General features: G+C 29.7%; 1 protein-coding gene across 1 annotated transcript in view; it reads right to left on the bottom strand.

Moving 5' to 3' along the window:
• Positions 1–11,946, bottom strand: part of LOC123293010 (ras-GEF domain-containing family member 1B-like) — a 147,360-nt gene extending 135,414 nt beyond the window's left edge. Inside the window, exons 1-2 of the mRNA XM_044873725.1 lie at positions 11,216–11,946; positions 7,933–7,983 (exon numbers count right to left, since the gene is read on the bottom strand). Coding sequence (XP_044729660.1) covers positions 7,933–7,983; positions 11,216–11,833 — 669 coding nt within the window. The 5' untranslated portion in view covers positions 11,834–11,946. The remainder of the gene's footprint in view (positions 1–7,932; positions 7,984–11,215) is intronic.
• Between the last annotated feature and the right edge of the window lie 4,949 nt (positions 11,947–16,895).

Here is a 16,895-nt window from a genome sequence, read left to right as displayed (position 1 = left end):
TTTGGAGGAAATGCGACCTAAAAATATGTCATTATTACATTTAATCGAAAGAAAACATGCTAACTACGGAAAAATGCTTTAGCCAAAATTTGTCTAAGGCATAGAGGACATTCGCCCGCGTCTATAACAATAATGAAATATTTTTAAGTCGCATTTTTCGAAAAAATGTTGGCAACAAAAGTTTGTTAGTTATTTTATGAGGATCAACTTTCTAATTTAAAGTGAGTAAAGTTACCTTTAATTATTCTGACAAAAGCAGACCAAGAATCAAGGAAATTTCGCTTTAATATGGACCCACGGTCAATTATTGTAAATAGTCTGAGAAACATATGTTATTGTTAACTGGACTGTTATTTTTTATATGTAATGTTTAGATAGGTTCGCCGTTAGAATAATCTAAAATGTTTTCTATGATCTGCAGTAAAAAGGCCTCTTTAATAGCTAACTATACAGTCATACATATAACGATTAGATTGAACCTGTATATAACTAGAAGGTAAAGTACCCTTATCCAGCAATAATATTTTGTTATTGTCTAAAAGTATTTTCACTTTCTCCACCTCCAATTTTCATCGTTACTGTGTGTAACCCCAAATGTAAATATTATGGGGGATGAAAATATATAGACGATGCATGTGTACATTGGGGGATAAGTGGCATAATATTTTTTGATGAAATTTACGATAGTATGAGCAGTTTCAATCTCCTATTTGAAATGTTCGTAAAATAAAATTCAATAGAATTAATCTTGAATTTTTACATCTAATGCCTTAGACACATGTTATATTTTCCAGAATAGGAGAAATACACGCAAATATTTTTTCTAATTTCAGATTCCAGTAGAGCAAACTATTATTACTTATTTAAAAACAACTGAGTTGCAATAGAAACGGATGGATCTTTGGACAAGCATCAGATCCAGGAGGTTTAAAATGTCCTATGATGTTTAGTTTTGAGTATGCATGGCGGTGACCCAAAGACTTCTTTTATGTAGCGTTTTTTCTCCAATTTCTTCCATGACCTTTTATCATTTGCCTCTACTAGAAACTAGAAGATATTGCTGCCGGTAAGGAAATGAGTATCTCTTAAGGAGCCAGTATATTTATTGGAATGCCATTTATAAGGGGGTTTCTATCAGTCTAATCATCAGTTATTTCCTTAAGCCGGTTGGAGGGAGCGCAGGCCTCCAACCTCCACAAAGGCCTAAAACGGTCCTTGTGCCTCTCCAGCTCCTTCCAATGCCTTCCTTCATGTAACCCTTGTTCTGCTTCTTTTCTTGTTTCAGTATGGTTTCCATTCCATGGCTTGTCTTACAATGGTTTTTTGCTTTACAACAGACTCTTAATAAGCTCATTGCTCACAAATCTTTATTGAAAATGACATTTGGCTATCATATTCTTAGAACGGTTTGGACACACTTATTGAGAAATGTCCGTAGTTTGCGTGTCATTGACTTAGTTTAAGTAACTTTGACAAGCTTGGCGTGACATTGACTGTTAGTTTCCAAAATTCACAGCTATAGAGGAGGATCGATTAACTGTTCGAATCAAAGTCTGAGCTCATTCTTCTCTCGTCCCCAAACTTCTCCAAACCGGTTTTAGCCTCGAAAATACTGCCCTACAAAATTTGGATGAGAGTACACAACTGCTCTCTGTTTCTGAGTTTTGCTCTTTGCTTCGGAGTAAGCTTTTATTGGATCCGATAGATTCTTGCAGTGTTCAACTAAGCGTGCAAAATTTTCATACATCCCTTGCACTAATCTTTTAAAATTTTGCAGCACACCAAACGCGTTCATAGCTTTCAACACATGTTGTCTATTAATTGAATCAAAGACCTTTTCAAAATGAAAGGAGTTTCTATCAGGGGACATCAAATAATAATTCAAGCCAGTGAAACGACCTAGCTAGTTCATGGACCTTTAAAACTTTCAATCCAAAATCAATTATAATCTATCTTGAATTTGAAATATTTTAAGTTGTATATAAGCTTTTTCGTATATGGTGGAAGTGCAGATAAATATTTCGAGTACAAATAACTAGTTGTGTGTTAATAATTATGGCCTTATATAAGTCAAAAATATACAGAAACTAACAAACAGCATTGCGTTATTATTTTTTGAAGCTTCAATAACTTTATGCAAATAAGAATAAACCAAATATTTGCAGCGATAAGTAATTTAAGATTTTATTTTAAAGAGAGAACAAATGTTGATGGTCCACTTAGAACTATTATAATTAAGTTTGAGTGCTGTTTTTAAAAAAATTCCTAAAAACAATCCCGACATTTTCGTACTTACTGCATAACTAAATATATACCAGGCACAATTTATACAAAAAATGTACCCCTTGTCAAACGAAAAGAAAACATATTCTATTAAAAAGTGCTATTCATTAAACCACTAGAAAACGGAAACATTGGTTAAAAAATTGCTATGAGCAATAAAAAATTTTAAATGGTTTAAAAAACAAACCTCAACAAATGCAACTGACAATAAATTTTTATTAAAAAATAATGAATAAAACTTAAATTACCTTTTAAAGCCCAAAAAACACTTCAATCAAATTCAATTATCAAAAACAAATACAAATCACTTCAACTTATAACACCATTTAGAAATAATTTCCTTAAAATACAGAAAAACGCACACTTCAGAAAATCACTGTCAAAAAATACAAAACCAAAAATTTTATACTGTCAAGTTTATAAAAATTAAAACAAAATTAAAAAGTGCCATTATAAATTTTTTTTTTTTAATATTATATTTCACCACACAAATTATTTAATAATTGTTTTAGAAATCACATTAGATTTCTCGTAATAATAAAAATTATTTAATTATTATATCAACAAATATGATAATAATAATTTTAATAGATTTGATATAGAGAAAACGTGCTGTACACTAGACGGCAACGCGCGCTCTAAACAACTGATGGATTCTGTGTAAATTCTCATATAAACACACATATTACGGAGCCATGTTTGTTGTCATACATACGTACATGCATGCACATATACATGAAACGAGGCACAAGCGAGGGATTCACTTGTATGCGCGATGTATTAACTTCTTTGTACAGAAGAAGGAAGCGCGGGGAGTATTAATGTTTTACTACTAACTATAGTATAGAGTAGTCATATGAACGAAGAGGTTTTGGTCGACCGGTGTTATATCCAAATGTATTAATACTAGACTATAAAGTATAGGAACTACCGGGCCATTCGAATAAACACTGAACTCTATTCAAAAATTATTATGTTTTCGTTAAATAAAAAAGTAATATGAGAATATTATTAAAATAATAATATTTAAAAAATAAAATAAATTTGAAGTAAATGTAAAAAATTGTGGAAGCGCAGGGAAGTCCTTTACAGCGTTCCCACCAACAAAAATCTAAAGGAATTTTCTTAAAAATCATACTAGAACGTCAAGAAAAAAACAAATTAAATATTTTTTACGTAAATTACAAATCCGTTTACAGAATTAGTGCAAAACTTACAGTTTTTCTTTAATTAAGGAAAATAGTTTCAATTTTCATAACTATATATTTTTGTACCTAAAAAGAACTACTGGACCATTCAATATAACTGGATTCTATTCAAAAATTATTGTTTTTGTTAAATAAAAAAGTAACTAACATAAGAATATTTAAAAAAAAAAATAAAATCTCTTTGAAGTGGATATAAAAAATTGTGGAAGCGCAAGGAAGTTCTTTACAGTCTTCTCTCCTATGTAATTGAGAACAGAGCTACTGATCTTCCAAAGCAATCCATCCGTTAGGAAACTACGACTTCGCAGACAAAACTCATTCAACAAAGCAGAAATAATCCCTCAAAACCAGAACATTTCACTAACCCAAATAAAATCTCTTCCAAACCAACCGAACTACGGGTCTTTGAATATTTATGATACACAATATGGGCCTTGTTGTTTTGGATAAAGTTTGTAGGATAAAATTGATTGTAGAAACTAGATTTTGGAAATTTAGTGAAGAATCTGAAAAGTGATTAAACTCTTCGATACTTTGGTTTTTTCATGAACTCGTGAATAATTCGAATATAAAATATTTAAGCTGTATAAGAGTCGAAAAACAAAACTTGCAAGTCAGACTCGTGATCCGCATATTTTTATATTTGTATTCAAAACATTTATCAAGGTATACTTAGTTTAGTCCCAAGTTTGTACCGCTTAGAAATATTGATACGACGAACTAAATTTTGGTATACCTGTTAAAATAAAATAAAATCATCTAGTTAGTCTATTTAAAATTGTCTGTCCGTCAGTCTGTCCGTCTATCTATGGAGCACGATAACTCAAAACCCAAAAGAGATATCAAGTTGAAATGTTTTTATATCGTGTTGAGGATGTAAAAAGTGAGGTTGAGTTCGTAAATGATTAACATACGTCAAGGGCTTGGTTCCGTAAGACCCATATTGAAAGCCGTTAGAGATAGAACAAAAGTTTAATTATAAAAAAATGAACAAATTTTGTTTGAAACATTTTTTCGTATATACATCATTTCTTACCCGTGAGGTTGCAAATTAGGACAAAACTTTGATGTCCATTTTTAGTAAATTTAGAAAAAATAGCTGGTTGAAAATGTGCAAGTATGTTCAACTAGTGGCCTTGTGAAATTTTCTCGAATAAAGAAGAAAATTGTATAAAATACTTTAACTTTTACTATAAAAAACAATCCAAGCACTGACATTCAACTCTTTCTATACAGGTTATTTCAACAACTAATTCTTTCAATTGTTTCTTTTCACTTGTTCATGTATTACGCTTGATTTTCCCATCGCTTCCACCATATCTTACATACATACATTTTTAGTCTTAAATTAAAAATTTAAATCAAAAATACTTTTTTAGGGACAAGTTTTTAATGTACTAAAAAGTAGAAAATAATTAACTGTTTTACAGATTCTTTGTTTAAGACTTTATATTTTAAGGCAAATAAATTGATGTATTATTATTATTATTATTATTATTATTATTATTATTATTATTATTATTATTATTATTATTATTATTATTATTATTATTATTATTATTATTAGAAAATAATTTGTCTTATGATACCCTCATAAATGACTATTTGTAAATGCTTTAGGAGCGAATCATCCTTGATATTTTAAATAGAAGTTTATAGTGAATCATAAGAAAAATTATTTTCTACTTTTTAGTACAAGAAAAGATTATCTTTAAAATCGTATTTTTTATTAAAATATTCTTAATTCTGTTTGAGTATATAAATTATTTACCGTTTTAAAATATTTATAGTTCAATGGGTTCATTATAAATGGGATTCAGAAATATAGTAAGATCAAATATCAAAGGCATCACACATAATATTATATGAATATATATTGTGTTCAAATACAAAAAAAACTCTTCTCCAACATATTACATGCATTTCAATAGACACAGCCACCAACAACTAACCAGTATTCAACATTCATATTCACATTCTATATAGTCTATATAGGTAAATTTATTTGTCTCCAATAATTATTTTCTATTCACTAAAATAGTTTTCCAATGTCTGAATAAATAATAACGCTGTTATGTATTGAAAAACAAAATCAGGTTTGAATATAAAAGGTATTTATGTATGTATGATGTATTATACATTTTAGGTATATACTAAATACATGGCTTCTGTATTTTATTGTTAATTAAAATTATAGCATGGACATGAATAATTATGGATAATGGATATTTTATTTATATACAAATTGTGAGATGAATAATGAAGTACAAGATGTACTAGGTTAGCTTAGGTTATATTGGCTGCCCACGAAGGATACACTTAGAGGTTATACAGCCCATTGTGATACCATATATCTGTTCTACCACCTTTCCGCTGATAATTTATCATTTATCAGCTCCTCAATTTCAGAGGCTGAGCTCACCTCCTTCATGCATATACCATGCACTACTACACCAGCCCATCACAACTATTAATTAAATTAATTTTTGTTATGACGGCGGGAATCGAACTCGCTTACGCCTTAACTAAATGAGCTACAAGGGTTGACACAAGATGTGCTAAGGCATAAAAAAAATTATAACGAAAAAAAAAAACCTCAGAGAAAACTTCAGAGAAAAACTATTCCAAAACAAATTAATATGCACTAAAAAGTAAAAAAATAACGATAATATAATGTAAAAAATTAAAATTATTCTTATTTTTGGAGTCGGTGTCAGTAAAGTTAATGTACCTTGGCTGACACCGACTCCAAAAATAACAATAATTATAACTACATTATATTATCGTTATTTTTTTACTTTTGAGTGCATATTAATTTTGGATTCGTTTTTCTTTTGAAATTGGTTTTTTTTTTTTGTTAAAAGTTTTTTAATTTTGTACACTAATTTGTCACTAAAAAAATCGGTTGGCGTAATACTGAGTTATTCGTCCATTTGTCGCGCACATATTTAATGCAAATTTAAGACTTATATGGTTTTCTCATGGATGCCATTGTCAGAACTGGACCAAATGAAATGGGAGTACACGGAAAGCACCAGCTTTCAAATAGAAAAAGAATCATAAAATCGGTGAACTCAGTCAAAAGTTCTGAGGTACAACATTAAAAAAAATACAGTCGAATTGATAACCTCCCCCTTTTTTGTTTGAAGTTGGTTAAAATACGTTTCTTCAGCTCCCTGTTTATCTGCTATTTAAATTCTCCTCCTGAATTCCCGTGCTAGTTAAAGCAGATTTAATCAAGATAGCTTTATCCTAGGCCAGATTATATACAAAATACACGTTCCCAACGCTTCCACAATAACGATGCTTACCTGGATGAAAATTTTGTTAAAAGCTGTTAGGGCCATTAATCAGATCTTTTTCTAATTATTGTGGGAATCTTCGGCTTACAATAGATTATTTTCAGAAAAAACTTTAAAGGTACTCACTGCCAGAAAAAATGCCATAGTTAAAACATTCTAAGCGTACTCATCATATGTTATGTTATAATAGTAACACTTAGAATGTTTTAAAATGAGCATTTTTTTTGACATTGAGATGCATATAAACCAAATACATGCTTTATAGTTAAGTAATATGTTTTTTCACCTTTAAATTCCACGATATCGCTCTATAGATATCGCTCTTCAATCATCAATACTCTAACTATTGTCGTCTCTATTCGTCAAATGATGAGTCTTCGATGAACTCATAATTAAATTAAAATTTTGTTTTTATATCATCGGTAACCTTATAATTTTATGGTATTATTATAAACTACAAGATTGTCTAATTAATTTTAGATTGTTTTTTTATTACACTCTCTAGATTTTTTGATATAGAATTATCAAATTGAAAAGGATAACCTATTATGATTCATCATTTTTTCAGCTAACTTTAAACGATAAAATAATAATAAAAAGCCTGATGACCTAGGAATTATTGTGATTTTTGGAAACTTTGTTAGCGTGAGCAAATCTCTCATCAACCGACATGTTCAAAAATTTATATTTGAGCGTGCTTAATTCACACAGTCCAAAAATTAAGGAAATTTATATTTTCACTAATCAGCAATTTTGAATCGTTGAAAAGTTTATAATACTCCAATACAACCCTGATAATAAATAATGAACAAAAAAGTTATAATTTTTTATCTTATTTTCTTTATTCACTTTGAAAAATCATGCATAAATCAGATACAAACGGATGAATGTTATTAGGGTAAACCAAAATCTATATCGTTAATTAAAAATCTCTTTTATCTAACTGTGACAAAGAGTTCTGTTTCAGACGAATGTTTTGATAATTTTCTGTTTAAATAAAATTTTAATAAAAAATTAAAAATCAAATAAAGAAATTTAAACTCACTGAAAATTTTTATAAAAAAATATTTATCAAGAATATTGTTCCAATTTATTATAAAAATAATAATAATAAAAATACTTATCAAAAAATCACTTACCCTAGATTTGGGTGTATGTTTTAATCCAATAGCCGGTTGACTGCGATTACTCTGTGAAATTAAACAAATTAATTAATATGAATTTTTCGTAAATAAAAATTATTGCTTACAAGTAAAATAAAATACTGGTCAAAGTACAAATAAATAAAAATAAAAAATATTACTTCCGGTAATGTGTTTTTGTAAAATACACACAAAATCAAAAACACATTAATTCATTAATTTTATTAATGAGGTGATTCATCACGTAAAATTAATTGTTTTTTGTTAAAATAATGACGGAAATGGTTTTCGAATGGTATAGTTTTACCTGTTTGTTATTTTATATGGGCTCTCATATAAACGGCCGGCGTCTCGGGAATCATTGTTTGCTTTGTTTTTGTAATTTATGCTTTTAAAAAACGTAAATTTTTAAAACATGACGAAAAAAGCTGTTGAAAATTTTTTTTTTGATTTCTAATTTCTTGTAAAGTGGTATGGTTTATACATCTTTACTTCAAAGATAGAAGAAAAGGTTTTTTAATGCTACGAATTTTTTAATATTTCGAAATAATATGCTGTGAACATACTCGATTTAGGTAACTTTTAGGAACATTCAGCTGATGTAAATTTTTAAAGTTTTGATGAAAGCATAGAATATTGATGCACCTTTCTCCGTTAAATCTCAAAAAATGTAATCCCTATATCTCTTAATAGGGTACATTATCGTTAGTAAAAAATAAATTATGAAAAATGAAAAGAGTTAAAATTTATGTAAAAATATACCTAAATATTCTGATTTCGAGTCATAAAATCATATTTTTCTTTTATAAAAAATCGTAATTTTTAATGAAACATATTTTATGAACCATATACCATCAGTTAGTTCAGTGTAGACAGCTGGGTATAATATATCCATATAGATAATAAGTATTTGTATTTATTATAATCAGTTGTCTATGAATATATATGTCAAACTTATTTGTGTTATTTCGTATAATGATACCGATATTACAAATTCGATGCCCGCGTTTTTGACAGTTTAAAAAAAGGTTTAAAATTTAATTTAAGTTTTTGGCAAGAAAGCGTGTGTATTTTTTCGAAATAAATTTTTGATGGCTTTTTATTGGCAAAATCAATATTTTGTAGTACTTTTTCAAAAATAGTAGAATACCCTATTCGCATCCCTATATATATTATAAATGTGAAAGTGACTTTGTTTGCTTGTTTGATATGCTTTCACGCAAAAACTACTGAAAGGATTTCATCGAAACACAGTCTATAATTTATAAAGATACTGGGAGTTTCTCGCCTGCTTCGACGGAATATTTTAATTTGAATGCGAAAGTTTGGATTCATAAAGCTAAGGTGGCTTTTACTTTTAAAATGGAAATTGACACTCAAAGCGGGCGGGTATCATGCTCGTCTATATATAATAAAGACGAAAACTTTTGCCGGATCAGTATGCCACATAGAAAAGCAAAAGGTATGTTTGCTTCAAATTATATATTTAAAAATTTGAAAGCATTGAAATCATTAATTAATTAATTCTCTCAGAAAACATGTAATAGAAACAAGCTTTTATTACAAATTTTAGTTTTAATGGTTTCAGCTACCCAATAAAGGATAATAATTAATTTAATAATATTTTCTTTAAAAAAGTTTCTAAATTTTCAGCAAAAATTTATGAAATGAAATTGGCAAGAAAGTCAATATTAATGTCCATAAAACTAGAATATTGTTCTCATGAGCCCAGCTAATAAATAAAATAAATTATAAAAATATATGAATATTATTAGTACAATATTGCTATTAATTATTTGATTTAACTCCAGATGTGAATGACAAAACTAAAATTTTGATAATCACGCTATACCCTCTTGATAGCGAATTGTCTTAGTTAAACATTTGGGCAGGTGTGTTATTTATTTATTTTTTTTTGCTAATAGTTCTAAAACTATAACTTTTTTCACGTGCCAAATTAACCATCTGCCGTTTTTGTGTAAATATATTGTGTAAATATTACAAAAGGTGATGTTCATCTGGAGAGGAGAAGAAAGAAGATGGATTATAAGTTGAAATCTGTTTTGGTTTTTATTTTTTTTATTATTTTATTTGAAGGCTGATTTGATCGGAGTAGTTTTAAGTCATGCTCGATGAAATTCTTTTCAATCGTTAAAAAATTGATCGTTACAGTAATCAAGACGCCACTCGTAGCATTTATAGGGATCCTTCAAATAACACTTCTATATTTAATCGGGATGGTTTTAAGTCATGCTTGAAATCTTTTCAATCGTTATAAAATAGATCTTAATACTTATATAGACGCCACTTATAACGATTTTAGGGATTTGTCAAATAATAATTCTAGCTGAATCGAATTTTAACTCTTCATTTCAAGATATATGAGCAACATAGGTCAATTGTGTGTATACCATTGGAGATAGAACAAAAGTTTCAAAGTTTCAGTAATAAAAATGTGCCCTATACAAACAATTTATATAAACAACAATTGTTGGAAAAATTCGTGAGGGTGCAAATTAGGACAAAACTCTGGTGTCCATTTTCTCTAAAACCATAAAAGATAGGGAGTTCGAAGTTTGCAGGTAGCTTCAACTAGTGATTTTTCCGAAATTATTATCGTAAACAAAAAAAAAATTCTAGAAAATTTTCGAAATCAAAATAAATGGCGGTCGAAAAGTAGTCATAATTGTATTGGTTTTTTAAACTTTTCTAATTTATAAAAATAACGGAAGCACTAACATTCAACATTTTCTGTACAGGGTATTTCAACAAGTAACTCAGTCAATTGTTTGTTTTTACTTGTTTTGGGTAGATATGGAAACACTCAAAAAAGTAATTCGAAACCGGTTGGAGTTAAGCCTCTTTAACTTATCGTGTCAGATTAGGAAACGATAATGTGTATTGCAGATGAAATAATTTATAAATAAAATTTTATTAATTTTTAAAAAATCCGTACACTAATAAAAATCCGAGGAGACATTGTTAAAAATTCCACGAAAGGGGGCTTGCAGGAATTCTTACATCTGTCGTTAGTTAGTTATTTTTGATCGGGACAGTGATTTGATTAATTAATTAAATATGAAATCGCTATGACTTGGAGTCAAAAATCTACAACAACCTTAATTACATTACACCAGACCTCAATATTGCATTTTTATGAATATGACGTATCAACGGAAATCAGGGAAAATCTTTCAGCCACCCGATCACCCGTCAAAACTAATACGAAAACTTTCTTTCAGAAAATTCATATAGAAATAAAGGAAAATATTGCATGTACCTCACTATTAGTCCATGGTTTATTCTGCGGCAAACGTAACTCAATACTTTGTAACTCTTGTATTTGTTGCACATGTTGTTTCAAATCCGCTTGCAATTTTTGTTGTATCTGTTTTTGCACATTAATTTTCTGTTCGATCTCATCTGGATCCACATTAATTCCACTTTTACGTAATTTCAATTGTTTCTCTTTTTCAACACGTTGCGCTAGTAATTCTTCTAATTTTTTCGTATTTTGTTGAAACTGTCCATGTGAAATTAATGGTTGCACTACTTTTGGTGGAACATTTGTGGATTTTTCATCGGCCGAGGTGAATTGTTGAGTTGGTGCCACAGCCAACATTTGTTTTGGCTTCGATGATCCAGTGGGTGGCAATGATTGAAAAGTTGGTTGATTCGCTGTAAATAACTGTCGATTTTGACCAACAATTTGTCTAAGCTCCTGTGACATTATTGAATCACCCTGTGATTTCTTACGTTGATGTTGTTGCTGAGCAGCCGCTACTGTCGCTTGTGCCTGTTTAAACATTTGTGCACGCTCCGCTACTGATGATGTCGATTGTGTGTATTGCTCCATTAATAAGTATTCAGGTTGAGATGCTTTACGTTGATGTAGCATGTTACTGGGTGGCCCACCACAATTTGATTTTGTTAAAAATTCCGGTTGTGATATTTTTCGCTGATGTGTATGATGTTGTAATTGCTGTAATTGTTGATTTAATTGCAGTGATTGTTGATTCCATTGTTGTTGAAATTGTTGAGTTAATTGTTGCGTTTGACCAATTGGTGCCATTTGTTGTATTTTCATTTCAAGTTGTTCGCTCATCTCTTTTGTTTGTTTAATTAACTGTTGCGTTTGTTCATGTAATTGTTGTCGTTCTAATAATTGTTGATGCGTTTGTGGATTTAATTGGCGTTGACAATGAGGTTGATCAATTGTACGTGGATGTGGATTATGTAATTGTTGAGGACTATAGTAATGTTGATGAGTCGCAACTGGATGTTGATTTAATTGTTGTAAATGTTGTTCACGAGATTGTTCGGCTTCCATACGTTTTAATTCCGATTCACGTAAAATAAACTCTTTGAATCCACCGGAATCAGAAGATACGGAATCTGTGGATTCAATTTTTTGATTCTTTTGATTATTTAACTCTTTTTTATACGCTGAATGGCTTAACATTCCACAACAATCACTAGACGATGCATTATGTAAAATACTACAACAAACCGTATTTGGTGAATTCGATCCACCGGAGTTTTCTTTCGAACTAGATTGCGAATGGGACTTCTCATTTTGGAAATTATTTTTCTTTTTTGTTGAATCAACATTTGTTGATGCAGAACTATTTAATTTGGCAGCTTGTTCTTTCGTTTTGATAATATCATCGTCGGTGGGTGGGAAGGAGATAGAATATGTTGGAACACAATCATATTCTTGTGTTTTGTTCGTTTTATCAGAATCATGTAAATCTTTATTTTGTGCAACACCCGGTGGTTGTGATGTAAATCGTTGTTGACCATCTGTACTGCTTGATTTCGGTGCGACAGGTATTCGTTTTGTATTTACAGGTGGTATATATTTTGGTTTTGAGGCAATTGTTGGTTTAGGCCCAATTGTTGGACGATTATTTGATTGTTGTTCGGATTTATTATTTGGTGGACACGATTGCATATTTTTAAGAAAATTTATTCAGTCTTCCAACACGACAATAATACGATAAAAACGAAACAAAAATCTATTTAGAATATCACAAAAAAATTTTTTTATTGGTGCAAAAAGGCAGTGTTGTATTTTTTATTTTTCCATTTTTTAACCTCACTTTTCATTCTGATTTTCTTTATAGGCAGTAGTTAGTTATATAAGTTTAGTTTTTCACAATGACACAATCATATTTTTATTTTTTCCATAATTCATTTTTATTGTTATAAATATTACACTGATTTATATTTAATAAAAAATTTATTTTACATAATATGAACAATCAAAAGATATTTGTTTATATTTTCTGTATATTTAACCCTGAAGGGTTTACTCCCTTCATTTAGGAGGGTAGTTAGAATTCAGTTTAATTTTGGTTGTATTCACATAACGGCGCCACTATCAACACTAGCGTCGTTCAATAGAGATGATATAGGCGTCGTCCATCGCGTCTTTACGCGTCGAAATGCAGTCTACAAAATATCATATGACGCGTGTTATATATCTATGTATGTATGTATGTGGTGTATGCATTAGGTAGGTACATAACGTAAAATACGTGACTTTGTAGTAAAAAACGTAAATTGTACAGTGCGATTCATTTGTGGTGTATATGTATTGAATTGGAGTATAAAGTCATGCTTGGTTTAGTGTATTGAATTCTTTGTTTTACTATTTTATTCCAAAAATATTTAAGTTCAATGCCTTGAATTGAATTGAATTTAAATAAGTGATATTTACAATTTTTAAAATGCCCCGCTCTAAAACATTGTTATACCATGCATATATGTAATATGCAAGGTATATTAACTTTAGACCCAAGTTTGTAACGCTTAAAAATATTGATGCTAAGCAAAAAATTTTGGCATAGGTGTTCATAAAATCACCTAATTAGTCCATTCCCGTTTGTCTGTCTGTCGTCTGTCTGTATGTCATCTCGATTACTCAAAAACGAAAAGAGATATCAAGCTGAAATTTTTATAGCGTATTGAGGGCGTAAAAAGTGAGGTCAAGTTCGTAAATGAGTAACAAAAGTCATTTGAGTCTTGAGTGTGTAGGACCCATCTTGTAAACCGTTAGAGATAGAACAAAAGTTTAAATAAAAAATATTCCTTATAAAAAAATTACCTACTTTTGTTTGAAACATTTTTTCGTAAATATCACTGTTTACCCGTGAGGGCGCAAATTGGCCGTAAATTGTATAATATGTAATTATGGGAATATCAGTTATGTATGTGTGACATGTATGTAAATGTAATGTAATAGAGTCATCAACACTGTTTATGCATGGTATTTCAACAATTAACTCAATCAATTGTTTGTTTTCACTTGTTATAATATAATTTTACTGTAGCATTTTTTTACGTGCAATTCTACATAAATGTTGCAATTCTAACTGCACAAAAAGTGCGATTTATGCAGTTATAAATTATCATTAGAGCACTTCTATGTAAGTTGAGGAAAAAGAGAAGTCTAAGAATTCCTCCAGTAATCGAGGTTTAAACCTCTAAATTATTTTTTATAGCTCCGATTACCCGAAAATTTGAGATTCCTCTAAATCAAAAGATATATAGTGCCTAGTGGTGCTTTTCCCAGGGGGTGGAAAAATATATGTTGAAGATGAATCTCTAAACAAAAAGTGTCATTCAAGTATATTGCGAAAAGTCCATACTTTCCGAGTTATTAGCGATTGACATTTGGAGTATTTATGAATAACTTTATTATTTTTCGAGTTATTTAACGATAAATATTTCCAATAAATTTCAATATATCAAAAAATATATATCCGAAACTGTTAGAAATTTTGAACATGTTGTGAATACCTAAATAAAGTAAATTGGAAAGTGGCAAGCATTAATTTTAGTTTCCGTGGTAAATTCATCAGTTTTTGTGGTGAATAAAACATAAAAAAGGTACGAGAAACTTTCTTTTCATTACAACTCCGTTAACTTTCATGCAAATGACTTGCCATTTTTTTCATTTTCAAAGTTTTTTATACTACTTTAAAAAGTGTACAAAATACTTGTCCCAAAAACGTCCAATTTTTCAGTTATTGTACTATAAGTCAAAATTTAAGGATTTCGTCTTTTTTACTACTCGTTCATTGGAGTAAATTTTGTAATAGCACAATTTTTTTCTTATTAAATGCTTTGTCTTGAACTATTGACTGACTGACCTGAGGAACCTAGAATTTGGAGGATATGTTGTTTGTATGGCGAAGGCATCCGAAGAATTCTCGGAAATTATTCCTCTAAGGGATTGATATAGAGGATGAAAGTTTGTATGGAAATCCGTCATTTTCGAGTACACTATTTTACCGATTAAAAAATATTTTACGATAAAATGCTACATTGTCAGCAAGTAATATGGGCTGTATTTAATTTTTAGAAAAATTTAAATTTATAAAATTTGAACAAAGGGAAGATAAGTGTGGGCTATAGCGCGATAGCATTTGTTTTTAAAATTAAAATTTATCAGCGAAGCAAGCGGGTATCTGTTAGTATAAGATAACGTTTCTTTGAAGATCTGGACAAAATTCACACAATTTGTGTAGTTCTAAAAGTTGCTTAAAAACACTATGTTGCAGGTGCTTGATAATCTGTCGTTTGAAGGCACTGATCTACGCTCTCGCTTATTTAAGGTATTTCTCAAGACATGAGATTAAAAACAGTTTTGCACGAATCCATATTCCCTACCATATGAACTTTTTTCTTGGTGGTATTGGAATCATTTGTACATAAGCGAAATAGTAGGAGTCGAAAGTTTTCTACTTATTTATTGTATCACAAGCTTGCAACTTTAGGCATAAATATGTTAATACAATAAAGTAAGAGGTGTTTTGTGCCATGCCCTATTTACACACTTTATATGAAAATGCTAACAGAAAATTTTCAAGCGATTTATAGAAATTATTGACTTGGCACAAATTTGACCACGTATAAAAGCGTGCCTTTTATTAAGAAAGCTATTCTAAATCAAACGCCAGTTTAAATGAAAATTTGTTAAATAAATTAAAAGGTTTTCATGAGTCCCGTAATGAAGGGATAATGGAGATACAGAGATATAGAGCATAAAAAATATATACAGAAATCCCATTTTTTTATGGTGTAGGTATGGGATTGAACAACCTGAGGATTGGTTAGGGCCACCCTATATATTTAAAATTGGATGTGTATATTCACTATTGAGTATACGTACAGCAACCTATAGGTGGAGAGACAAGTTGGGATTGTCGTTCTCAATTTTTATAACTAAATTAAGGATTCGTCAATCTTGCAAATTTTGCGTTGGCAAGGCGTTCTCTTCACTCGCCTGAAAACCATAAGCAAATCCAATAATCTTCTTGGATTTGCTTAAGATTTTCAGGCGATTGAAGAAGTCACCTTGCCAACGCAAAATTTGCAAATTTGCAAGACTGACCAAGCCGCACATTTATTTCGCAGGTTTTGCTAATTTGACCACTATTTTCATCACTATTACTTATTTACTAAATTTTAACTATTGGAATAAAAAAGTTTTTTACTTACTTTTCCAGATCCACGTGTATTTGCATTAAGTAACGCTCCTAACGCATGTTGACGATATTCTTTTTCCAAGTGATCATGTTGTGATTGAATTCGCCTATGAAAAAGAAAACAAAAATTTTTATCAAGGTAAAACTGCATGCAATACGTAAATATTATGCAATATAATTTGCATAATTTATAAACAATTTGATTAAAACATTTATTACCGATTTTGGAAATTCAATAAAGACATTTTAATTCGATTTTTAAGTTTTGCAAACATTTTTTCGCAGAATTTTCCCTAAATATACGTTTTACTGAACAACATGTGTTTAAATACTATTTTAAAATACTGTTTATTAATGAAAATTAGAAAACTTATATTAATATGATTCATGGTAAAATTTTCTATATATTTTCATTAATTTTTCATACGCTAATAATGAAAATACTCACGAGATGGCTAATAATAA

The sequence above is a fragment of the Chrysoperla carnea genome, chromosome 2 (assembly GCF_905475395.1).
Source record: "Chrysoperla carnea chromosome 2, inChrCarn1.1, whole genome shotgun sequence".
NCBI lineage: Eukaryota > Metazoa > Arthropoda > Insecta > Neuroptera > Chrysopidae > Chrysoperla > Chrysoperla carnea.
Note: the sequence above shows the minus strand (reverse complement) of the source record. Positions and strands in the feature narration are given on the sequence as shown.